General features: G+C 37.4%; 1 protein-coding gene across 1 annotated transcript in view; it reads right to left on the bottom strand.

Annotated features, from left to right (window-relative positions):
- Positions 1–27007, bottom strand: part of LOC307065159 (Fc receptor-like protein 5) — a gene marked incomplete at both ends in the record, with an annotated part of 93987 nt that overhangs the window by 46556 nt on the left and 20424 nt on the right. Inside the window, 2 exons of the mRNA XM_079721973.1 lie at positions 25465–25577; positions 25676–25707. Of these exons, the coding sequence (XP_079578099.1) occupies positions 25465–25577; positions 25676–25707 (145 nt within the window). The remainder of the gene's footprint in view (positions 1–25464; positions 25578–25675; positions 25708–27007) is intronic.

Raw genomic sequence — 27007 nt, forward strand, 5'->3', positions numbered from 1 at the left:
GCTAATAAACTTACAGTGGATTTATCAGTAGAAAAATTGTAGATCAGGAGAGAGTGGGATAATTAAAATACTGAAAGAAAAAAACCCTGCCAACCCAAAGTACAATACATGGCAAAGCTGTCCTTTGAAAGTGAAGGGGAGATAAAGACTTTCCAAGATAAACAAAAGCTGGGGAAGTTAACTACCATAAAACCTGTTGTAAAGAAAAGCTAAAGGAAGTTCGTCAAGTTGAAATTAAAGGACACTAACTAGCAACATGAAATCACATGAAATTATAAAATTCACTGTTAAAGGTGAGTATATATATGGTTTGACTTATGATTTTTCAGTTTTGTGGTAGTGCAAAAGCAATACGCGTTTGGTAGAAACCATACTTTGAATTTTGATCTTTTCCTGGGCGAGCAATATGGGGTATGATACTCTCTTGTGATGCTGGGCAGCAGCAGTGTGCCAGAGCTCCCAGTCAGCCACACAGTCAAAGGGGTAAACTTACAACAATTCTGTATCTATACAGTCATTCTGTTTTTCACTTTCAGTACAGTATTAAATAAATTACATGAACTATTCAATACTTTACTATAAAATAGGATTTGTGTTAGATGATTTTGCCCAACTGTAGGCTAATGTAAGTGTTCTGAGCATGTTTAAAGCAGTTTAGGTTAGGCTATGATATTCAGTAGGCTGGGTGTATAAAATGCATTTTAGACTTATGGTATTTTCGAATTATAATGAGTCTATCAAGACATAACCTCATCCTGAATTGAGGAAGATCTGTATAGTTATATTCAGACTACTCTGAATACTGGGTCTTATTCTATTCAGTCTGCTATGAAAAAAATGCCATACTGGGTAGCTTATAAACAACAGTAATTTATTTCTCAAAGCTCTGGAGGCTGGAAAGTCTGATATCAAAGCACTGGCAGACTCATCTCCAGTACAGTGCACTTCATCATAGACAGCTATCTTTTCACTGTAATCTCATATAGAAGAAAGCATAAGAGGGCTCTCTTTGGCCTGTTTTATAAGGGCACTAGTCTCTTTCATGATGGTTCTGCCCTCATGACATAATCATCTCCCAAACGCCCCACCAACTCCTAATACTATCACCTTCAGTGTCAAAATTTTAACATATGAAGTTTGAGGGGAAAAAAACATTCAGACCATAGCATCCTATATAGTGGTATATAAATCACTTTTAATTCTAGTGAAAAGAGTTTAGAAAGACAAAAGTATTAAAAATAACTATAGCTAAAACAATTTGTTAATGTATATACAATATAAAATGTGTAAATTCTGATGTCTATAACAAAATGGGGGGAGAACTAAAAGTGTAGAGTTTAATATGTGATTGAAATACATTTCTTAACTTAAATTGTCTGTTATATTTTATAAGGTCCCATAGTAATCACAAAGAAAAAAACTGAAATAGATATACAAAGACACCCAAAAGCTAAAACTATCTTGAACCAGAAGAACAACACTGGAGGCATTATACTTCCTGACTTCAAATTTTATTACAAAGCTATGGTAATCAAAGCTAGCATAAAAATAGACATATAGATCAATGGATCAGAACAAAGAGCCCAGAAATAAGTCCACACTTTTATAGTCAACTGATCTTCAAAAGGGGTGCCAAAAACACACAAGGGGGAAAGAATAGTTCTTTCCGTAAATCATTCTGCAAACACTGGATATCCACATGAAAAAAAAATTGGATCCTTATATCTCACCATGTACAAAAATCAATTCAAAGTAGATTAATGACTTAAATATATGACCTGAAACTGTAAAACTACTAAAAGAGAACATAGGGAGAAAGCTTCTTGACATTGATCTGGGACATGGGTTTTGGATATAACCCCAAAAGCATAGGCAACAAAAGTAATAACTAAGACAAATGGGATTGCATCAAAAATAAAAGCTTTTTCACAGCAAAGGAAACAACAATATAAAGAGTAAGCTATGAAATGGGAGAAACTATATGCAAACCATATATCCAATAAGGGGTTAATATATAAAATGTCTAAGGAACTCTAAAAAATCAACAGCAAAATACAAATAACCTGATTAAAAAACAGTTAAGGACATGAATAGATATTCTTAATAGAAGACATAAAAGTGTCCAAAAGTATATAAAAAGATGCTCAACATTTGTTATCATCAGGGAAGCGCAAATCAAAACCAGGAGATAATACCTCATACCAGTTAGAATGGCTATTACCAAATAGACAAAAGATAACAACTGTTGAATGAAGAAACCTTGTACACTGTTGGTAAGAATATAAATTCACACAGTCATTATGCAGAAACAGTATGGAAGTTCCTAAAAAAATTAAAAGTAAAACTATCATATGATCTAGCAATCCCACTTCTGGGTATGTATCTGAAGGAAATAAAATCAGTATCTTGATGAGATTCCTGCCCTCCCATATTCATTGCAGCATTATTCACAGTAGCTAAAATATTGAAACAATCTAATTGTCTGTCAACTGATTAATGGATGAAGAAAATGTGGTGTATAATAATATTCCACTGCATATATATATGCAATGGAATATTATTCAGCTTTAAGAAAAAGAAAAAAATCCTGCCATTGTGACAACATAGATAAACCTACAGGACATTATGCTAAATGAAATAAGCCAGAGAAAGACTAATACTGCATGATCTCACTTACATGTAGAATCTGAAAAAGTTGAACTCACAAAAGTAGAGAATAAAATGGTGTTTGCCAGGCAGTGAGTAGGATGTAGGGGAGCTGGGGAGATGTTGGTCAGAGGAAATGAACTTTCAGTTGTAAGACAAAGCAGTACTGGAGATCTAATGTAGAGTATGGTGACTAATAATGTATTGTTGAAATTTGCTGAGAGTTCATCCTGAGTGTTCTTACCACACACAAACACACACACACACACACACACACACACACACACACACGGTAATTATGTGAAGTGAGAGAAATGTTAACTAGCTGATTGTGGTTATTACTGCATAATATATGTATATCAAAACATCTCATACATCTTAAATATATACAATTTTTATTTGTCAATTATACTTCAATAAACCTGGAGGGAAAAAGAAAGAATGTCATGCATCTTAGGTTTTTCCCTTGCCTTGCCCACTTCCCCCTGTGAGTCTCGGGTTTTGTCTCCCCCTCCCTGTGTTCTTTATCTGACAATCACAGCTGTGGTTTGCATTTGTGTGCAAAAGAAGGAGACATCTTTTGTATTAGAAAACTTTCCCTCCCATGTCCAGCACCATGGTATGGCATTGTCATACAAGGGATAAACCCTCCTCCTCTGCAGAGAGAAAACTAGGGTCTTCTCTGAATGAGACAATATGAACAAGCAAACGTAATACATTTTCTGGACTTTATCAAGTAATATTTGTTGTAGAAAAAAATGAATAAACCCTTAAGTGTTGTGGTCACTGTGGTTTCCTTCTTTGTAAAGTTGAAGCTCTGACCACGCTTTCAGCCTCAAGGGAGAAATCTCTGAGCTATACAATGAAGCCAGAGAATATAAGCTCCCCAGGCAGAAAAGAATCTCTGAGCAGGGGCTGAGCCCCAAGAAAAGGCCAGGTCCATGGCAGAGAGATGCTGTCCCAACCCCACCTAGGGCCTATGCTGAGCTGTTCTACTTACCCAGGACCAGCAGTGACACCCACAGCAGCATGAAGACTTGGCCTGCCCAGGGCTGAGCCCAAAAGAGAGGTTTTCTCAGGTATACCAGGTTTGGCCTTGATCTTACAGTTGTACACTCTCACAGCAGCCCCAAGGAAGAGATCTGAGAAACAGCTTTTTCAAAGAGCAGGATGCATTAGTAAATTAGAAAAAAGGAAGTGGAAGTACCCTTCCTCAACTACTAATCAAAGTTTCCTGCCCAGTGATCAAAGTGAAAAAATAAATGATAGGGTTTTTAAAAAGCTCATATCCTTGACCCCACATTTCTATTGCTTGGAAAATACCTTAAGGAAAGTATGGAAGATAGCTCTAAAATAATGTTTTTGTGACATTATTCATGATAGCCAAAACACTTGAAGCAACATAATAGGACTGCTTAAGAATATTCTGATACATCTAAACAATGACATAAAATGCAGACATTAAGAATGAGATAAAGTTGCAAGACAATTTTAAAGGCAAGACAACCTTGATTAATGTGAAGAGAAAAAAGTGAGGAGTAGATTGGTATTTGTAGTATTAACACATTGGGGTAGATGTAAAAAATAGAGTACATGTGTATATAAACTGACAAAGTATCCTTTTTTATTTCCTGGAAAGTATACCTAAAATAGTGGTTATATTTGAAGAACTATGGATGGGAAGGAGACATTTTATTTTATGTCTTTCTATACTGTTTAACTTTTTAAAAGTTACTATGTTTGTGAATTGATTTTATAACTTTTTAAAACTCAAGTTTCCATCCTGGTATACTGACAGCAAAGATCACTAAGACATTAGCTGCCATGAGAAATGCCAGTTCCTTATTTTCAAATAGTTTTCCCCAACCTTTCTTTCTGAGTCCATACCTTGGTCTTCTTAAGGGGACATTTAATCTCATATCTGCAAAGCATATCACCTTACATTATGTTATATCCTACCTACTTCATTCTGAGACAAGAAAAGCATGTAAGGGTAAATAGAGATTATTCCATCTCAGTCCAGCAGGAGGACCTCAAGGGAACAAAGAGCTTTTACTTGCTTTTGAAGCTAATACAAATAGCTCTGCTACATATATTCTTGTATAGGTCTCTCAGTGCATGTGGGCATGCATATCCGTTGAATATATACCTGGGAGTAGAATTCCTGACTCTTAAAATTATTTTAGAAGGCTCAGTTTAGAAGGTACTACTAAATTATTTTAAAAAGTGGTGGTGCTAATTCCTACCTTATCAACCAGTATGTGAGAGTTCTTGTTGCTGAAAAATATTTACTGATATTGGTATTATAATCTTGTAAAATTTAGCCACTGTGCTAGGATTATCTGAATGCAGTTTTAATTTTCATGTCCCTGGTGAATTATGCAATTGAGCATCTTTTCATGTTCTAATTGGTGAATTGGATATTCTTTTAATCTCACTGGTCATTTTTTCTTTTCTTGCCTTAAAATACAAATTTTATTTCACCTGGCTTGCAATTTTTCTTTTGTGATATCATTGTCTGGTTTTGGTAGTGTGATGCTGGTCTCATAAAATGACTTCAGAAGTATTCTTTCCTCTGCAATTTTTTGGAATAGTTTGAGAAGGATAGGTGTTAAGTCTTCTCTAAATGTTTGGTAGAATTCACCTGTGAAGCCATCTGGTCCTGGACTTTCGTTTTTTGGAAAATGTTAAATTACTGATTCAATTTTATTACTGGTAATTAGTTTGTTCATATTTTCTATTTCTTCCTGGTTCAGTCTTGGATGATTTTATCTTTCTAAGAATTTGTTCATTTCTTCTAGGTTGTCTATTTTATTGGCATATAGTTTTTGCAGATGAAATGATACTACAGATAGAAAATCCGAAAGATGCCACCAGAAAACTACTAGAGCTCATCAATGAATTCAGTAAAGTTGCAGGATACAAAATTAATATACAGAAGTCTGTTGCATTTCTATATACTTACAACAAACTATCAGAAGAAAAATTAAGGAAACAATCCCATTTACTATCAAATCAAAAAGAATAAAATACCTAGGAATAAACTTACCTAAGGAGGTAAAAAGCCTGTATACAGAAAATTATAAAACACTGATGAAACAAATTGAAGATGACACAAGTGGATGGAAAGCTATACCATGTTCTTGGATTGGAAGAATTAATATTGTTAAAATGACCATACTAGCCCCAGGCAATCTACATATTCAATGCAATTCTTATCAAAATACCAATGGCATTTTTTTCCCAGACCACAACAAATGATTTTAAAATTTGTATGGAAACACAGTAGACCTTGAAGAGACAAAACAATTTTGAGAAAAAAGAACAGAGCTTCCAAACAGCTTGAAACTAGGTACTGAGATACTCCTCTTAGGAACTCTGAGAGGTCTTGGCACATCCTCAAATACTGGGAGCATTTAAAAATATAATAGGCTGTTTGAAGAAGCACAAAGATTTGAGAGATGACAAAGAGCTGGAGCAGGGTTGAATAATAAGTTTTATCTCCTACATGAGGCCACTCTTCAATATTGGGAGAGGTCTTCATTTCATCTACTGTATACAAACCATAACAGAGTCAAGCAAAATAAAGAAACAGAGGAATATATTCCAAATAAAAGAACAAGGTAAAACCTAGAAAGAATAAAACCTTAATGAAATAGAGATAAGTAATTTACCTGATAAAATGTTCAAAGTAATGGTCATAATGATGCTCACTGACCTGGAGAGAAGAATGGATGGACACAGGAAAACTTCAACAAAAAGAGGGAAAGTATGAGAAAGTACCAAATAGAAATCACTGCTGAAGAATACAATAACTGAACTGAAAAATACACTAGACAGATTCAACAGCAGACTAGATGAAGCATAAAAGAGGACGAGTCAACTTTAAGACAAGGCAGTAGAACTCACCCAATCAGAGCAGCAAAAAATAAATTGATTAATTTTTTTTAAAGTGAAGATAGCTTAAGGAGCTTATGAGGCAAAACCCAATGGACACACATTCAACTTATAGGTGTCCCAGGAGAGGAGAGGGAGAAAATAGCAGAAATCTTGAAGAAATAATAGATGAAAACTTCCCTAACCTGGGTAAAGAAATAGACATCCAGATCCACGAAGTTCTGAGTTTAAATAAGATGAATCCAAAGAAACCTACACCAAGACATATTATAATTAAAATGTCAAAATTAAAGACAGAGAGAGAATATTAAAGAGCAGCAAGAGTGAAATATTTTGTTATGTACAAAGGAACACTCATAAGAATAACAGTAGATTTTTCAGCAGAAACTTTGCAGGCCAGAAAGGAGTAGGATGATATATTCAAAGTGTTGAAACAAGAAATTAAAAAATCCAACAAATAATACTCTACCCAGAAAAGTTATCATGTAGCATTTAAGGAGAGAGAAAGAGTTTTCCATACAAGCAAAAGCTAAAGGAGTTTTCACCACTAAACTGTCCTAACAAGAAGTGTTAGGAGGACTTATTTAAAATGAAAAAAAAAGTTTAATATCTAACAAGAAAACATATGAAAGAAAATATTTCACTGGAAAGGTAAATATATAGTAAATGTAGTGGTTTAATTACTTATAAAACTAGTATAAAGATTAAAAGACAAAAAGCAGTAAAAACAACTATTACAATCATTAGTTAAGGGATATACAAGACATAAGGATATAAACTGTGAGGTGGAAAGTAAAAATGTTGAGATATAGGGATCAAACTTATGTTGTTATCAATTTAAAATAGAATGTTATGTTATTACACAAAAGCCTCCTGGTAACCACAAAACAATCCTTTAGTAAATCCAAGAGAGAGAGAGAGAGAGAGTAATATAAGCATAACAGTAAAAAAAAAAAAATCATCAAAACCACAAAGGAGGAGAACAAGATTCAATAAGTGGTGCTGGGAAACTGGAGAGCTACATGTAAAAAGATGAAATTAGTACATTTTATCACACTATATACAAAAATAGACTCAAAATGGATTAAAGACCTAAATGTAATATGTGAAAAAGCTCTTAGGAGAGAACATAGGCAAAACACTCTTTGACATCAATTGCAGCAATATTTTTATGGATCAGTCTCCTAAGGGAAAAGAACCAATAGCAAAAATAAACAAATGGGACCTAATTAAATTTAAAAGTTTTTGCAAAGCAAAGAAAACCATCAACAAAATGAAAAGATAACCTACCGAATGGGAGAAAATATTTGCAATAAGCTCATAAAACTCAACATCAAAAACAAACAAACCAACAAAAAACAGAATTAAAAATGCACAGAAGAATTCAATACACATTTTTCCAAAGAGGAAGTGCAGCTGGTCAACAGACACACCACTAATCATCAAGAAAATGAAAATCAAAACCACAATGAGATATCACATTACACATGTCATAATGGCTATCATCAAAAAGAAGACAAATAACAAATGTTGGCGAGGATGTGGAGAAAAGGGAACCCTCATACACAGTTGGTAGAAATGTAAGTTGGTGCAGCCACTGTGGAAAACAGTATGGAAGTTCCTCAGGAAACTAAAAATTGAACTACCATGTGATCCAGTAATTCCACTCCTTGGTATACATCTAAAAAAACCAAAAACACTAATTCAAAAAGATACATGTACCCCAATGTTCATAACAGCATTATTTACAATAGGCAAGATATGGAAGCAACCTATGAATGAATAAAGATGTGGTATATATTGAATATATATATATATATATACATATATATATATAATGGAATATTACTCAACCAGAAAAAAAGAATGAAATTCTGCCATTGCAGCAACATGGATGAACCTCAAGGGTATTATACTAAGTGATATAAGTCAGACAGGGAAAGACAAATACCATGTGACCTCTCTTAGGTGTGGAATCTGAAAGAGGCAGGGGGTTTGGGGTTGTAGAAATAAGGGAATGAAAAGAAAAAAGGAAAATAATGTACAAGTCTTTTTGTAAGCAGCCTTTGGCAGGAAAGAGCTCTTCGCAGGAGGCCCCTTTTTTCTTGTCACTAAACTTAAACCAGGCACCCCTATGCTGTACTTATCTCTAGCACAACTTTCAAATCTTTTGATCACACAATACCTTGCTTAACCTGTTGGTTCTTTCTGTAGATCAAAGAAGTAGAAATGAAGAATAAGTAATTAACAGGTGACCACATCTCTTCCTTAGCATCCCCTTCAGTAATCTCGTGAACAAACTGTGTGAACAAGACAGTATCAAAAGAAAGATCACAAGAATTTGACAAGCCTGCACACAAACCTGCATGCAGCGGGGGATGACAACGACTCTGACCCCCTATCTCAATGATTAACTGAGATAACTTCCCCTTTTCCCTTTAAAACTTTCATGGCTGAGCAGAATCTTGGGAGGCGGTTTTTGGGGAACACTGAGTCCACCATCTCCCCAGACTGCCGGTATTCTGATTAAAAGCAACTTTCCTTTCTACCAACATTTGCCTCTCTTGAGTATTGATTTTTGAGTGGTGAGCAGCTGGACCTGATTTGGTAATACTTTAAGAAAATTGTAAAATTTATTGACATGAAAAAGCTGGATAAATGGAGAGTTATATCATATTTGTGGATAGCAACACAATAACATAATGACCTTAAATCTTACCACATTAATCAACAAATTCAAGACGGAAAAAAGAAAGAAGAGAAGTAACAGAAGTTTAAGGAGGGTGGAAGGGAGTGACCTGGACACACAATAACCCTTCTCTAGTAACATCCTGATGAGTTAAGTATAAATGAATCAGAAAGAAATGGATTTTTTTCCCTTGAAATACACATGAGTTTAAGTGCCAAGGAAAAATATGCTTGGAAAAAATGTTTTGTTAAAACTCACCCTCCCCCAAAAAGTTTCATTGAAGATGGAGTTTTGTTTTTCACTCTTTTAGTCATTTGTGGTTTGTCTCAGAAAGTAAAATGTGGTGGATATGCTTTTATTCTGAACTGAAAGTGATATTTATCCTGATAGCTTACCATATATTGGATGCTTACTGTAATACAACATCACAGCAGGTACTATTTATATATTATTTTATTTAATCTTTGCTTCAACACTAAAACAGTTAAACAGTGAAATAACACAGGCAATGTTCTGTCAGGTGGGTATTATTGTCCTCATTTTACAGATGAGGAAAACTGAAGCTCAAAGAAATTAATTACCTTAATTTCAAGTACCTTGTAAGCCCAAAGACTCACAGACAGTAAGTAGGCTCACAGACAGTAAGTAGTAGAGCCAGGTCTGGAACCCAGATCTGTCTGAGAATGAGCATAACCAATTCAATAAAGAGATTCAACAGTCATTAACATTTGAATAGGAATCTAGGTAAAGCACTGCCCTAAAGCCATCTGTAGCAGCAACAGTTTCCATGGTTAAATGGTTATCTCAAGGGCAATATTAAGGACCTATTCTGGGTTCCTGATGGCAGGAAATGGAAACTTGGTATTCTGAAGTTTATAAGTAAGCACTGTACTATCTATAATAGTACAGATTAGAACCAAAGGCTTTTGGAGGACAAAGTGAGAGACATATTTAAAGTAGGACGTGAGGAATTAACCACAGTAATCTCATGATCACTGGATAAACCTTTCAGTTCAAGGGCTCCGTCAATCAGTATGGAAAAGGGTTGGAACTTCTCAGGTACTCTGGCTATAGGCACCTGGAGGAAAAAGTGTCAGATACAGTGATGAGAGAGGACTGACAGAGATGAAGAGGGAGTGTTGGCAGCATAAACAAATCTGGACAAAGGGAGAATTTAAATATTACCATCAGGTCATTTTCCTGAAGGAAAATCTAACTGGCAACGTTCTGTCATGACAGAGAGGTAAAGGAGCACAGTATCTGTTACCAGAGAGACTCAGAGCTCTGCCACTTACCAGAAGGATGACCACGAGCAAATTATCAAACTTGATCCCAAGTTTCTTCATCTTTATAAAGGAGACAACATCACCCATCTTATTAAGTTGGTGCCAGCCTATTCAAAACCCAGACCTACATGAAACCAAAATCTGCTGTTCTTTCAAACTTCTATTCACTTTCTACACTACAGCCTTTTAACCTAATTGCCTTTATTTGTGGTAATTAATGCTTATTAAAAATCACTGGGTGAATGCATATATATTTAATAACTCTGTTGAAGTATAATTTTCAATGATAAAATCCATTTGTTTTATCACTGCAATCTAATTTTTTTAAAATTTCCACTACCCCAAATAGAAACTTGGCACCCATTTGTACTCTCCATTCCCACCCACAGCCCCAGGCAACAGATTACTAATTTACTTTCTTTCTCTATAGATTTGCCTATTCTGAGCATAGAAATTGATTCATACAATGTGTGGTCACTTAGTATGCTTCCAAGGCTCATCCGTGTTTTAGCATTCATCAGTACTTTGTGAATGTATGCTTTGTTTTTTGAACCTTCTTGGCTAGGATAACAAGGTTTGTTAAGAATCTCCTTGAATATTTCACAGTTTCCTTGAAGGTACTGTCTACATCAACCTGAGTTTGATAAACAAGAGCAACAGCCAGAGAAAATAAGGAAAGGACATGTCTGATATCCCCCGTTAAACTTTCTAGGGTTCTGAGGTGAGATACCCGTGCCTGTGGGTCACTTTGCATACTTGCTACCATTTTCCCGACCATGTCCAGAAGGGATGTTAGGTCAGATTAGGCTGCCCTTGACTTCTGTCTGAATGCTGGACATTCTTTTTGTGTGCTGTGGCTTTGCTACCTTGAACAGGTAGCAAAGAACAAAAGCTCCCCAGCTTTCCAACTTTTTGCTAGTTCTCCAATCTATGTCCATTCCTCCACCTAATTCAACTTCTGAATACCCTCTATTCATTACTTCATATTGATTTTTATTTCTTATTAATTTATCTACCTGGTTACATTTAGAAAAAGTAATCAAAGCAGGCACCCATCATTGGGTTTGTCAAGCAAATCTCTCCCCATCTTAAGATACATGCTGGACCTGCCAAGGTGACTCTCTACACAAAGACCCTTCTCCTTTCTGTGGTTTTTTTCCAACTTGGCCATCCCAATACACCAACTGCCTTGTGTATTCAGACTCTGATCATTGGCCAGGGAGGAAGCTTGTTGTATGGGAAGAACATTGGTATTCGAATTGGATAGACATGAAACTGAATCTTAGCTCTGTCATTTACCCTCTGGGGGACTTTGGGCAAACAATGCAAGATTTTGAGTCCCAGTTTTCTCATTTATAAAGCAGGTATTAATTATACTTGCCTTCTAGTTGTTGTCAGCATTAAATGTTTGCAAAGTATATGTCACAAGAACATAGTAGATGCTGCATAAATGGCAGTTATGAAGTTTATTAGCCTGCCACCCTGAACTCAGCTCTTTTTTCCATTCATGTAACCGAGCAGGACCCTATGGGGCTTTCCCATGACAGAACCCTCCCCCACATCCTCGGCTTTAACTCTTCTCCGAAGTACCCAGATAATAGTATCTCATGTATATTTCCTGAGTTTTTCAGATGCTAAAAACCACCACCAAATGGAAGAAATTAACAGCTTGGTGATCATGAGCACATAGCACACAGACCTACTGGCGCCCAAGGGCTGGTAAAGTTAACCGCCCTGTTACTTCAACATCAACCAATCAGAGAATTTTGCACGAGCTGATCACATACCCTGTTACCACCCCCATCCCCTAACCTGGACTTTAAAAATGCTTTGCTGAAGCCCTTTGCAGAGTTCGGGTTTTGGGGTGGGGCATGAGCCGCCCGTCTCCTTGCGTGGCCCTGCAATAAACATTTCACTGCTCCAAACTGACGTTTCAGTTTGTTTGGCCTCACTGTGTGTTGGGCACATGAACTTGTGTTAGGTAACATTCTCCAAGGCTGCCCTCAGCCCGGGGCTTTCAGATCCAATTGCCTTCTAATCCCAGCACTAGCATAATCACAAATTCCAATGACGGGTTCAAATATTTATTTAGAAAGCATTTAGAAAAAGAGAGAACTTGTTTTGGGCCTGTTTGATTCTGGAAGGTTCATTGGAGAAGACCTCTGACTAGCCACTTACGACTTGCTGGAAGCATCACAACTACATCTGGTTTCATGAACATATGACCTGCACAGTCACACAGGACGCAACATTTATAAAGGCCCTGAGCTTGGTCTAACACTCTGCTGTTCCCGTCTTGAAATTTCTAATAATTTTATCTTTAAATTGTGTTTTGTAAATGAAGTCTGACGGAACAATGGAGTCAGCACATGAGCAGAGAAGATACTTGCTAAAGGTGTGTCCACTTTCCTTGCTGCCCAAATGCAAATAGCATTCAAATACCCCAGGAACACTTTCCTATTGGATCCACAATATGTGTGAGTCAGCAAGACTCAAAGGGAGTACAAAGTAAACATATTACATCAATGAGTAACAGCCCTGAGAAGCCATGCTTTCCATTTGAACCAGAACTTGCTTTAAACATAGTAAGAAGGCAATCGTGTTCTAAGAAACTTCAACAACCAAGGAACCCTAATATAAGGTACTTCCCTATATTAGCTAATCAAGTAAGCTGAAAATAACATAAAAGGAAAAGGAAAGATAAGGCAATCTCTATATTTCAGTCTTTCCTTACTTGTCAGTAATCTAAAGATAGAAAGTGTTGACGTAATGTGCTCATATTAAGAAATGAAATTTTAAAAGTTGAGAGGTTTTTTCTTTTTGCAGAATTTCCACTGTTCTCAAAGGAACAAAATACATATGATGAGTGAACTATGAAATACAAATTGTCTAATTTCTGTGGTTCTACATATGAGTGAAATACTATCACATTTGCAGTTAAAGCTGGCATTGCAAAATATAAAGGTGAAACATAAAATTCATGCTAATGATTTAAAATTTTGTTTTTTCTTTTCTTATAATGACCTTAAATAGCAAATAAAAAGCATCATGACAAGAAGAGGCAGAGACATGGAAAAACAAACAAACAAAAAGCTTTATATTTTAGTACATTTAGCATCACTTTTTTCTCTTGGTTTTTGAACAAAGGGTCTTACATTTTCACTTTTCACTGGGCCACAGAATTTATGTAACATCCTGCATCTAACTCTGCTTTCTTCTTGGTGGTCCTGAATAACTTCCTGGGGAGAACTTGGGCTCCTTGTGCTCTTAGGGAAGGGGGCCCTATGCAAATGAGCTGACCTCTTTTCATAATGAAAATTCTCATTTTTTTAGCCAGAAAATAATAGAAGTCAACTGGTTTGAGGCTGTCCCCTTACCCCTCCAGCTTATGTAAATTTCTGAGGTGTTATTTTTCCATGCCTCTGGGAAGTCCGAAGATACAACACATTTTTGCATAAACATAAATGATATATTTATCTTGGGGTTCCTCTTTCTGAGACTCTTGAACTGACATTTGGGTGGGGGCTGTTTTTACATATCTCAAGGTCATGCTTAGCTTTAGAGATTTTATTAAATATAATAAGCAAGAAACTGGGATGGAGCTAATGAGAACTGAAGGCTGATGGTGTGCACAGCAGAATCACCAAATATACAAGATTGAAGTATTGTAGAGGTTATCTAGGTAAACATTTTAAAGACTCAAGAGTGAAGGCAGGGAATTTCAAATTCTTTAAAAAAAAAAAAAAAGTCTAGACCACAAAGTGATTGGCCAGGAGGAGAGAAAGCTGAATGTGAATCTCAAATTTTCTTCAAGTTTTTTTGGTAAATAAAATCCTGGCACGTAAAATTCAATACTGAGAGGAGCTGGGTGAGACTGCACTCATGCCAAGGAGTTTTTGAACGATACTTCAGTCTGTCTTCATCTATGGCATTGTCATTCCCTTGGTTGCCTAAGCCAAATTCCTGGGACTTGTCCTAGATGCCTTTCTTCACCTCCAATCAATAACTGCTTTTACTGAGTTTCCTACAAAACAAGGTGTGTGCCCCTCCCCTCTACTACGTCTGTGGCTCTGCCCTGTTCATCTAACCTTGATGACAGTAACAGTACCTAACCACTCTCCCTGTCACCAGGCTCTCCCACCACGAAGTTGTCTTTGACACAGCCACTAGAAAGTTCTCTCTGGAGGACAAATCTGAGACACCTGGTTTGACTAAAACATCTGTGGTTCTCTGTGGTTCCCTGTGGTTACAAGATAAAACTCTTTACAGCACCAAGGCTACTGGGATCTCTCCCTTTCCAGACTGACACAATTTTCCAGTAAACAGAGTTTTATTTTGCAAATGTACTAAACTGCTTGTAAGTTCCTGAACACATTTTTCTGTTTTATGCCTGTGCACATTTTCTATGTCTGCTTAAGTCCTTTGCTTCATTCCCTAGCCCATCCTTTCTGTGTCTAGTTTTCCAACTCAGTTTCCTTTTCCTCTTCTTCTTTCTATCCTTCCTTCCTCCTCCTCCGACAGCTAACATTTATTAAATGTTTACTGTGTCTAGCCACTATGCTTAAGACTCCACACATTTAATCCTCACAGCAAGTTTATGAACTAGATTCTACAGTTATTCCCATTTTTAATCTCTAAGGAGTTATTTGAGTAACTTAACTAAGGTTACATAGCTATGAACTGTGACCTGGATCTGAACTCAGATCTGGTTGGCTACCACCGTTAATACTCTCTTAATCACTGTGTACTATCTCTTCCAGAAAAATTTCCCTTGGTTCAGTCGGGAAGTGATTGGCTGGGATGTTCACCAGATCTGTGTCTTCTGCTTCCCAGGCTACAGCTGGATTGCTTTTCCCACCCCTGAGTTAGGCAAGGAAACTGTGGCTAAGTTCTGGTCAATGGACTATGGGAGGAATGAGTGCATGCCACTTTCAGGGCTGGCCCCTAAAGTCTCTCTGGTGACCTTCCACACTCCCTCTCTTTTTGCAAATAAATTGGAAGCCCAGATGACAGTACCATGAGATGTAAGCAGCCTAGGTTCCTGAATGACTGGGTGGAGCACAGCCTTGCCCTTCATCCTGGGTGCAAGTGATGCTTTGTTTGGAAAGCTCCTAAGACTTCTGGGGTAATAAGTTACAACTGTTTTTTGTTTTTACTTTTTTTTTTTTTTGGCTGCATTGGGTCTTCGTTGCTGTGTGCCACAACTCTAGTTGTGGTGAGCAGGGCTACTCTTCCTTGTGGTGCATGGGCTTCTCATTGAGGTGGCTTTTCTTGTTGTGGAACACAGGCTCTAGGCTGTGGGCTTCAGTAGTTGCGACATGTGGGCTCAGTAGTTGCAGCATGTGGGCTCAGTAGTTGCAGCTCATGGGCTCTAGGGTGTGAGGGCTTCAGTAGTCATAGGCATGGGCTCAGTAGTTGTGGCTCGCAGGCTCTAGAGTGCAGACTCAGTTGATGTGACGCATGGGCTTAGTTGCTTTGAGGCATGTGGGATCTTCCTGGACCAGGGATTGAACCTGTGTCCCTTGCATTGGTGGGCAGATTCTTAACCACTCCACCGCCAGGGAAGTGCTGTTAACACTGTTAATGTTACTTTCCCTAGCACGTGGGCTAAGTGCTCCATCTAATGTTACTTTCATATTATATGGGAATTATCTCTTTATGTATCTATCTCTTCCAGTACACTACTTTGGAAACATCTTAAGGGGAAACACTTTTTCTGATCAATCTTTATGTTTGGTATATTAAGTACACAATAAATATTTGTTGACCTAGAAAATATATCAATGGCTTACTAAATACTAATATTGATAATATGTTTTGAATGCTTATATGCAAAAGGCACATTATCAAGCACATATTCATTGCTTTATATAATTCTAATAATTCACAAATGTTAATTAAGTGCTTACCATGTATTGTGTATTGGGCTCTGAAAGAGGCACTGGGGATACATTAGTAAACAAAACAAAGTCCCTGTTTGCATAGAACATAAATTATACTTTGGGTAATCAGATAATAAACAAACAAGAAAAACTCTTAGAATGTCTGATGGTAAAAGTGCTTTGGAGATATATGAAGTAGCATAAGAAGAAGAGGAATTAATGGGGGTTAGGAGATGTGGCTATCTTAAATGGGTGATAAGGGAAGACCTTGTGGGGATTATAACATTTGAGTAAGGTTGAGAGGAAACAAGTAGTGGTTATCAGGAGGAAATCATTACAAACAGAGGGAACTGCAAGGACAAAAGCCTTGAGTAGGAATTTGCTCACAATGTCTGTACAAGATACATAGTATCTTCATTTTGCATAAAAAGAAGTTGAACCCAGAAAATTTAAGTAACTTATCAAAGAACTTATAAGTGGCACATTCAAGGCTTGAACTGAAATCTTTTGGATTTAAAAGCCCATATTCATTCCTTTTTCTTTTAACTTTTTTTTTATTAGTTTCTGCTTTATAACAAAGTGAATCAGTCATACATATACATCTGTTCCCACATCCCTTCCCTCATGCATCTCCCTCCCTCCCACCCTCCCCATCCCACCCCTCCAGGCGGTCACAAAGCACCGAGCTGATCTCCCTGTGCTCTGCAGCTGCTTCCCACTATCTATCTACCTTACGTTTGGTAGTGTATATATGTCCATGCCTCTCTTTCGCTTTGTCACAGCTTACACTTCCCCCTCCCCATATCCTCAAGTCCATTCTCAAGTAGGTCTGTGTCTTTATTCCCGTTTTACCCCTAGGTTCTTCATGACAATTTTTTTTTAATTCCATATATATGTGTTAGCATACGGTATTTGTCTTTCTCTTTCTGACTTACTTCACTCTGTATGACAGACTCTAGGTCTATCCGCCTCATTACAAATAGCTCAGTTTCATTTCTTTTTATGGCTGAGTAATATTCCATTGTATATATGTGCCACATCTTCTTTATCCATTCATCCGATGATGGACACTTAGGTTGTTTCCATCTCCGGGCTATTGTGAATAGAGCTGCAATGAACATTTTGGTACATGTCTCTTTCTGAATTATGGTTTTCTCAGGGTATATGCCCAGTAGTGGGATTGCTGGGTCATATGGTAGTTCTATTTGTAGTTTTTTAAGGAACCTCCATACTGTTCTCCATAGTGGCTGTACCAATTCACATTCCCACCAGCAGTGCAAGAGTGTTCCCTTTTCTCCACACCCTCTCCAGCATTTATTGTTTCTAGATTTCTTGATGATGGCCATTCTGACTGGTGTGAGATGATATCTCATTGTAGTTTTGATTTGCATTTCTCTAATGATTAATGATGTTGAGCATTCTTTCATGTGTTTGTTGGCAGTCTGTATATCTTCTGTGGAGAAATGTCTATTTAGGTCTTCTGCCCATTTTTGGATTGGTTTGTTTGTTTTTTCGCTATTGAGCTGCATGAGCTGTTTATAAATTTTGGAGATTAATCCTTTGTCAGTTGCTTCATTTGCAAATATTTTCTCCCATTCTGAGGGTTGTCTTTTGGTCTTGTTTATGGTTTCCTTTGCTGTGCAAAAGCTTTGAAGTTTCATTAGGTCCCATTTGTTTATCTTTGTTTTTAGTTCCATTTCTCTAGGAGGTGGGTCCAAAAGGATCTTGCTGTGATTTATGTCATAGAGTGTTCTACCTATGTTTTCCTCTAAGAGTTTGATAGTTTCTGGCCTTACATTTAGGTCTTTAATCCATTTTGAGCTTATTTTTGTGTATGGTGTTAGGGAATGATCTAATCTCAAACTTTTACATGTCCCTGTCCAGTTTTCCCAGCACCACTTATTGAAGAGGCTGTCCTTTCTCCACTGTACATTCCTGCCTCCTTTATCAAAGATAAGTTGGCCATATGTGCGTGGGTTTATCTCTGGGCTTTCTATCCTGATCCACTGATCTATCTTTCTGTTTTTATGCCAGTACAACACTGTCTTAATTACTGCAGCTTTGTAGTATAGTCTGAAGTCAGGGAGCCTGATTCCTCCAGCTCCGTTTTTCGTTCTCAAGATTGCTTTGGCTATTCGGGGTCTTTTGTTTTTCCAAACAAATTTTGAAATTTTTTGTTCTAGTTCTGTGAAAAGTGCCAATGGTAGTTTGATAGGGATTGCATTGAATCTGTAGATTGCTTTGGGTAGTAGAGTCATTTTCACTATATTGATTCTTCCAATCCAGGAGCATGGTATATCTCTCCATCTATTTGTATCATCTTTAATTTCTTTCATCAGTCTCTTATAATTTTCTGCATACAGGTCTTTTGTCTCCTTAGGTAGGTTTATTCCTAGATATTTTATTCTTTTTGTTGCAATGGTAAATGGGAGTGTTTTCTTGATTTCATTTTCAGATTTTTCATCACTAGTGTACAGGAATGCCAGAGATTTCTGTACATTAATTTTGTATCCTGCTACTTTACCAAATTCATTGATTAGCTCTAGTAGTTTTTCGGTAGCATCTTTAGGATTCTCTATGTATAGTATCATGTCATCTGCAAACAGTGACAGCTTTACTTCTTCTTTTCCAATTTGGATTCCTTTTATTTCCTTTTCTTCTCTGATTGCTGTGGCTAAAACTTCCAAAACTATGTTGAATAAGAGTGGTGAGAGTGGGCAGCCTTGTCTTGTTCCTGATCTTAGTGGAAATGGTTTCAGTTTTTCACCATTGAGGACATTGTTGGCTGTGGGTTTGTCATATATGGCCTTTATTATGTTGAGGAAAGTTCCCTCTATGCCTACTTTCTGCAGGGTTTTTATCATAAATGGGTGTTGAATTTTGTCGAAAGCTTTCTCTGCATCTATTGAGATGATCATATGGTTTTTCTCCTTCAACTTGTTAATATGGTGTATCACATTGATTGATTTGCATATATTGAAGAATCCTTGCATTCCTGGAATAAACCCCACTTGATCATGGTGTATGATCCTTTTAATGTGCTGTTGGATTCTGTTTGCTAGTAGTTTGTTGAGGATTTTTGCATCTATGTTCATCAGTGATATTGGCCTGTAGTTTTCTTTCTTTGTGACATCCTTGCCTGGTTTTGGTATCAAGGTGATGGTGGCCTCGTAGAATGAGTTTGGGAGTGTTCCTTCCTCTGATATTGTTTGGAAGAGTTTGAGAAGGATGGGTGTTAGCTCTTCTCTAAATGTTTGATAGAATTCGCCTGTGAAGCCATCTGGTCCTGGGCTTTTGTTTGATGGAAGATTTTTAATCACAGTTTCAATTTCAGTGCTTGTGATTGGTCTATTCATATTTTCTATTTCCTCCTGAGTCAGTCTTGGCAGGTTGTGCATTTCTAAGAATTTGTCCATTTCTTCCAGGTTGTCCATTTTATTGGCATAGAGTTGCTTATAGTAATCTCTCATGATCTTTTGTATTTCTGCAGTGTCAGTTGTTACTTCTCCTTTTTCATTTCTAATTCTATTGATTTGAGTCTTCTCCCTTCTTTTCTTGATGAGTCTGGCTAATGGTTTGTCAATTTTGTTTATCTTCTCAAAGAACCAGCTTTTAGTTTGGTTGATTTTTGCTATTGTTTCCTTCATTTCTTTTTCATTTATTTCTGATCTGATCTTTATGATTTCTTTCCTTCTGCTAACTTTGGGGGTTTTTTGTTCTTCTTTCTCTAATTGCTTTAGGTGCAGGGTCAGGTTGTTTACTCGAGATGTTTCCTGTTTCTTAAGGTGGGATTGTATTGCTATAAACTTCCCCCTTAGAACTGCTTTTGCTGCCTCCCATAGGTTTTGGGTCGTCGTGTGTCCATTGTCATTTGTTTCTAGGTATTTTTTAATTTCCTCTTTGATTTCTTCAGTGATCACTTCGTTATTGAGTAGTGTATTGTTTAGCCTCCATGTGTTTGTATTTTTTACAGATCTTTTCCTGTAATTGATGTCTAGTCTCATAGCATTGTGGTCGGAAAAGATACTTGATACAATTTCAATTTTCTTAAATTTACTAAGGCTTGATTTGTGACCCAAGATATGATCTATCCTGGAGAATGTTCCATGAGCACTTGAGAAAAATGTGTATTCTGTTGTTTTTGGTTGGAATGTCCTATAAATATCCACTAAGTCCATCTTGTTTAATGTATCATTTAAAGCTTGTGTTTCCTTGTTTATTTTCATTTTGGATGATCTGTCCATTGGTGAAAGTGGGGTGTTAAAGTCCCCTACTATGATTGTGTTACTGTCGATTTCCCCTTTTATGGCTGTTAGTATTTGCCTTATGTATTGAGGTGCTCCTATGTTGGGTGCATAAATACTTACAATTGTTATATCTTCTTGTTGGATCGATCCCTTTATCGTTATGTAGTGTCCTTCTTTGTCTCTTCTAATAGTCTTTATTTTAAAGTCTATTTTGTCTGATATAAGAGCCCATATTCATTCTGATACACTCTCCAGCCTGCGACTTTTACTAGTTACACTAAAAGTACACACACACACACACACACACACACCATTCTAAAAGAACTGTCATGGAAGGTCATGATGAATGGCTTTCCTAATACCAATACTTTCTATGTGACTTCTTATTCAATAGAGACTAGAAGGGTGAAGCTAGGGTTTCTGCATGTAGCCTCTCCTTCACTAAACACATCACCTGCCAGACTTAGAAGTGGACTTTGGTGTAATGAAATTGCAGCTCTGAGTTCTTCTGGAAGCTGCATGGTAGAGCTGGATGTTTTGATTTTTCTGAGCTGCAGAAGGAGAGGCTTTCGTGTTGAGTGGAAGTTATAGCAGCTTCTCAGTTTTGGAGCTTTGCCGGTAGCAGCTGAGACCCTGTGGATATTGCAGTGGCTGCTCTCTTGCCAGGCCAAATTGGCAGTTTTATTCTTGGAGTTGCTCTTGGAGGCTGAGCCTAGAGCCTCATTCTCCAGCCTATACCCTATATTAAATCCCTTTCAGGCATCCAGTTTGTTTTAAGTTGTACATATATAGCTTGCTCATCTATTTTGGTACCATGATTCAAAGTCCTTTTCAGCCATAGTATTCTAATTACCATTCTGACCTTGCTTCCTATTATAGTAGACATGCCTTCCTTGGACTCTGCTACACTGACCACCATCACTATCAGGGAGCTTATTTCAGAAGTGGTATCTTCACCTTTGCCTATTTCTATTATGCTTCACAAAGATGCTTGGACTTTTATCACTAATGTATTTTTCACTGCTATGTGTGGAAAGGGGTGTCCTCCAGGCCCTCTTGGGAGATATAGTCAGAATGTATGTGAGTGGGTCATATGTGATAAATCCACTTCAGCAATCTCATTTATATTAATCTTTGAATCTTTCCACTACATTATACCAATAAATAGTTGCTATCTCATCCTCATTTAACCCAGGCCACTGTTGAGTATAATTTTTGATCCTCCAAGAGAGCAACTATTTAGGACCACTCCTAGCCACTTGTGTTCATACACTGAATCCAGAATCTCTACCAAATGAAACTATATCAATTAATTTAGCCCCAAAGAAAATTACCTTCCTCCACCTCTAGTCTACTATCCTCAGCAAAATATCCAGGTTTTTGCTATTATAAATTCATAAATGTAAAAAATTCTCTTAACATGTTATCCTTCCTTTTCTGGGTTTTGCAGTATTATTGGCCCTCTACAACATATTGAGATAGTCCTCTCAAAGTAAGATTAGTTATTACTGCATTCTGTTAAGAAAGAAGCCCAACCCAGACCTCTGGATATTGGAAGCAACATATATCACATTGGTTGCCCTGTTCTGACTCAATAACTGAACTACCCATAAAGCTGTTATCTTTGAGAGAGTCCCTGAGGAAGGAAGAGTTCTTCAGCTGGTCTAGGCTAGAGTACAATCAGTTCTGTCCTTGGTTTTTATCACCTAGTTTACCCAAAGGGTCCAAAGTGCTGAGACTGATTAGGATGTTCTGTGGATGCTGTAGCAAGCCTATACAGGAGAATCACAGTCAATGACCCTCGGGTTTTGGAGTAAACTTATGGCCTCTTCAAGTAACTACCATCTTTTTGCAAAAGCTCTTGGGTAGCCTTGCTCAGGTAGTCACTGAACACTTGAACATGACACACCAGAGACCTGAGCTGTTCATCATTAGCTGGAAGATGTCTGATCCACTAATCAAGAACTCATACAGTCACCAAGTGGAAGTGATTACGGAAGATCTGACACCTGAAGGTATGAGTAAGTTGAATAAATAATAACTGGCTCATATTCCTCTCTCCAACTTCTCTCTCAACGAACAACTATGGCCTGGTGGTGAGTTCCCTATGACCAGTTGACAGAGGAGGAAAAAGTGTATCCTGGCTTAAATATGCCAGTGTCAGCTGGAGGTGACTGTTGCAACACTGTAGCCCCATCTGGGGAGTACTTGAAGGACTGTGAAGAAGAGTTTTGCCAGTGACAGAACTTTTAGTGGCACATCTAGAGGTCCACTTTGACTGGAAGATGAGATATCCAGAGATGAATGTCTACTCTGATTCATGAGCAGGGGTCATATGGTCTGGGGGTTGGAAATAAAAAAGTTAGGAGATTAGGAAAAAGTTACATGGGGGGACCTCTTTGATTGGACCCAGAGCATGAGAGTATTTGTGTCTCATATGAATGCTCACCAAAGGCCTTGCTGAAGAAGAGGATCTCTATGATCTGAGGGACATGATAACTTGCCTTAGGTGAATGTCAGTCAGCTCTTTCCCTGGCTTCTCCACTGATTGCTCTAAGGGTTCATGTAAAAAGTGGCATTGGTGGAAGATGCAGAGGTTAAGTATGTACTCAGTTATATAAGCATCTGCTCACCATGGCCAGTCTGGCCACTCTTAAGTGCCCAGCCTGACAGATACAGAGGCCAGACAGAGTTTGATAAAGTGCCAGATCCATGGGGGGCCAGCTTGTTACATGGTAGTAGAGTGTTTACATTAGATCTCTTCCATTCTGGAGAGGGTGGTTATTCTCCTCAATGAAATAGGTAATTCGTTCATTCAAAAGTATTTATTAAGCACCTACAATGTACCAGGCACAGTTCTAGGTGCTTGGGATATATCAGTGAACAAAAAGGACAAAGGTTGTTGCCCTTAACTTACTTTCTAGAGGGCTGACATACAATAAGCATAATAAATAAGCAAATTGTATAGTATATTTTAAAGTGATAAGCGCTGTGGAGAAAAAAAGTAAAGCAGAGTAAGGGAGATTGGGAGTGCTTAACTTTTTATCATGGAAATTTGAAACACAAAAGCAGACACCAGTATAAACCCTCCTTCCTCCTGTAATGTACCTACCATCTAGCTTCAGAAGCGGTGCTCACATGACCAATCTTGTTTCATCTATACCCCTATCCTATTCCTGCCCACCCTCTCATTACTGGATTATTTCAAACAAAAGCATATCACTTAATCTACAGATACTTCAGTGTGAAGTAAAAAATGAATATTTTTTAATAAAAACATAACCACAATACTATCATTTATATCCAAAACACATAAATTCTTCAAACACATAAATTATCCAAACATAATTTCTTTATATTAATGTACAAATTTCCTTTAGTATTTCTAAGTAATTCCTTTTTAACTTAATTTGTTTGAGTCCAGCCTCACTTATTCCTTTTGACTGACATGTCTCAAGTCTCATTTAATTTATAGGTCTTCTCTCTTTCCTTCCTTCCTTATTTCCTTCAGTCTTTTGTTTGTTGAAGAAACCAGGTCATTTGTCCTGTAGAATTTTTCCATAGTTTAGATTTTTCTGATTGAAATCCCATGGTGCTATTTAACATAGTCCTTTGTCCCATTTATTTCCTGTAAACTGATAGTTAGACCTAGCGACTTGAGTGGATTCAGTTTTGATATTTCAGGCATAAATACTTTGTAGGTGGTACTGGGTAATTCCATCAGGAGGCATATAATATTAGGCTGGTTTTTGTATGTCAACTTGATCAGTAGCATGAAATATTCACACAAAATAGTCGTTTTCTATTTCTTTCAGTCTTTCTTCATCTATTGGAAGAATTATTCTAACGTCACCTATTTGATAACTCAAAGATACAGCTCCTACAAGAAAGGTAGCTCTGTATCCTTTGAGTAGGGAATAGTATTAAGAGACTACAACATGTGCAATGGGTGCTCATTGTTATTGAGTTGTTAATTATTTCTAGACATTTCCAGTGGACAGAACTAGGAAATAAATATATATTTTTTTAAAGGCAGGGTTTGTCGTCAGCTTGTACTAACATTTCCAATTCAAATTTAGGTTTTTGGGGTTACTTAAAGTTACTTACTTAACTTTAAAATTTTATATTTGTATTTCTTGTCTCCAATGTTAAAAATCTTTGTCCCTAATAACATTAACGTAATTAACTTTTGCTTTTGGAAACTCAGTCTAGAGCCTGCTTCTTCAGATCTTCTAATGATTTTTCTAAGTAGTTAATATAAACTTTTAAATTTCTTTATCTGTAAACCACTTGGAATGGATTCTTCTGCCTGCAACTGAATCTTGACAGTGTAAACAGTGTAAGCAGGAGGGATGGGGTTATGCATTGCCTGTAAAGTACACATGCAGCCACTCATAGTGAAACTAATTGATGCAGCTGATTCCCCAGTGGGAGAATTGTTGAAGATGTATTAAACAGAGACCTGAGTCACTTGGTCCTTTCTGTATAGATGCAAATCCCAGGTCTCCAAAATTTGTGCTTCTGTTTTTCAGCAGCAGTCCTTCTCCCTCCTTATTCCTTTCCCCTAAATCACACCCTAGGGAACACATTAAGTTAGGCTCAGAGCAGGTACACAGGCTCTTCTTTTAACCATGGACCCTAGTCATTTCAGTGACGTCTTTGAGGGGCTTTCCCATCATGGCATCAGAGTGGGTGAATCAGAAGTCCTGGGAGTGAATGTACATGGGCAAGAAGAACCGGAAAGTTGGAACTATTTGGTCACTCTAGAGACCTCAAGGACTGCACTGAGCTGGGTCTTGGGATCAGGGACAAGTCACATGAGTAGGACACCCTTGTAATTTTCCATGACATCTTCATCTTTAGAGCCGACATTTCCAGCTGAATCATCTTGGAGCTGTGTCTTCACCTCAGAGTAGACAATTGAGGCATGCTGGGGTGGAAAAAAAGATAGAAGAAGAACTGGAAGGAGAAGGAGTATGGGGCTATAAGCAGTAGTGGGAGAGAAAACAGTCAGGAAATGAAACTCACCTGGTCCTCTAGAGATGTTCTGAAGGTATTTCCTGTGGAAGAAAAGGAAACCACTGAACTATGAGGAGTATTTGGATCCACTCAGAACTCAGTCTTATAGCTTATTTCCCAGAATCTGGGAGTCACTGGACCTTTTGCATTGATTGTCATGTTTTCTCCTCCCTGACCCCCAACATGTCCTACAACACGTGTGATTTTGTTTTACCATTTCTTAACCCAGCCCTCTGCATGTCCTTTTCAGGCTCCCTTGATCTATAATGTTCTCCTTCAATACCACAGAAAGAAACCCCACTCCCTTCCTTTACCAGATGTTAAGAGATAATTTCTCTCTTACAATTCTTGCCTCTCTTAACTTCCATCTTACCAACCTTGAAGTCCAACCCCTGCTTGTTCTGCAAGTTCCCACTAGACCTCTTAAAATGTATGCCCTGTGAGAAAAATTCTCTTACATTAGCATGTTCTGGTTATTGATTTTATTGCCAAAGTTTCTTAGAGATTGAGCCATAGTGAGAGAAAAGTTTAGCAGGTATGATTTGTCACATCCTGCATATTAGAAATTAAGAATCTCAGAGAAGGTAGAATCATGAGAGCTATATATAGTAATTTTATGGAGAGATAGAGCTTGGGAAAAAAGATACATCCTGGAACTCTCTCTTTTTCATTATATTTTTACCATAGACCTCCTGGGTTTACAGATCTTTTTAATGACCTGATAGAAGCTATGTACACCCTCCCCAGAACAATAGACATATGCATGGAAATTTGCATAAAATTTCAGGGGCTTCATGCAAACACTGAGGCACTGGTGAAGAAATCTTGCTACAGATCATCAACACATAAAGTGCCTAAAATATAACTCGTCCACCAACAGAGTGTTCAGCTTCAGTGGTGTTTTGACACATATGTCAAGGACAGAGTGTGAAGAGCAGCAACTGATCAAGGTGACTCTATAAGATGTACCCAGTTAACCCAATCAAATTGGTGGCAGTTCTATCATTCAAAATGTCCTGAGTAGTGGGGATGGCTGAGAAATCAAAGTAACAGACAAAGCAGGTGTTCAGATGATGCATGTTAGTCAAATATAGCAATAAGCACGATATGCAGCAAATATTATAGCAAAACAGAAGACTTAGTCTTTTACTGGCTTGTGACCTTGTAAAAGTCCTTAACCTCATTTGTAAACCAAGTTCAGGATCACGTTACAACTGAAATTTCTACTAGGCACAAAAATACTGGAGAGGTGCTACAGGTAGAAGAGGCAGCTTACAAAATGGAAGAAAATACTTGCAAACCATATATCAGATAAGGGATTCATATGCAAAATATATAAGG

Source organism: Hyperoodon ampullatus, assembly GCF_949752795.1.
Source record: "Hyperoodon ampullatus genome assembly, chromosome: 2".
NCBI lineage: Eukaryota > Metazoa > Chordata > Mammalia > Artiodactyla > Ziphiidae > Hyperoodon > Hyperoodon ampullatus.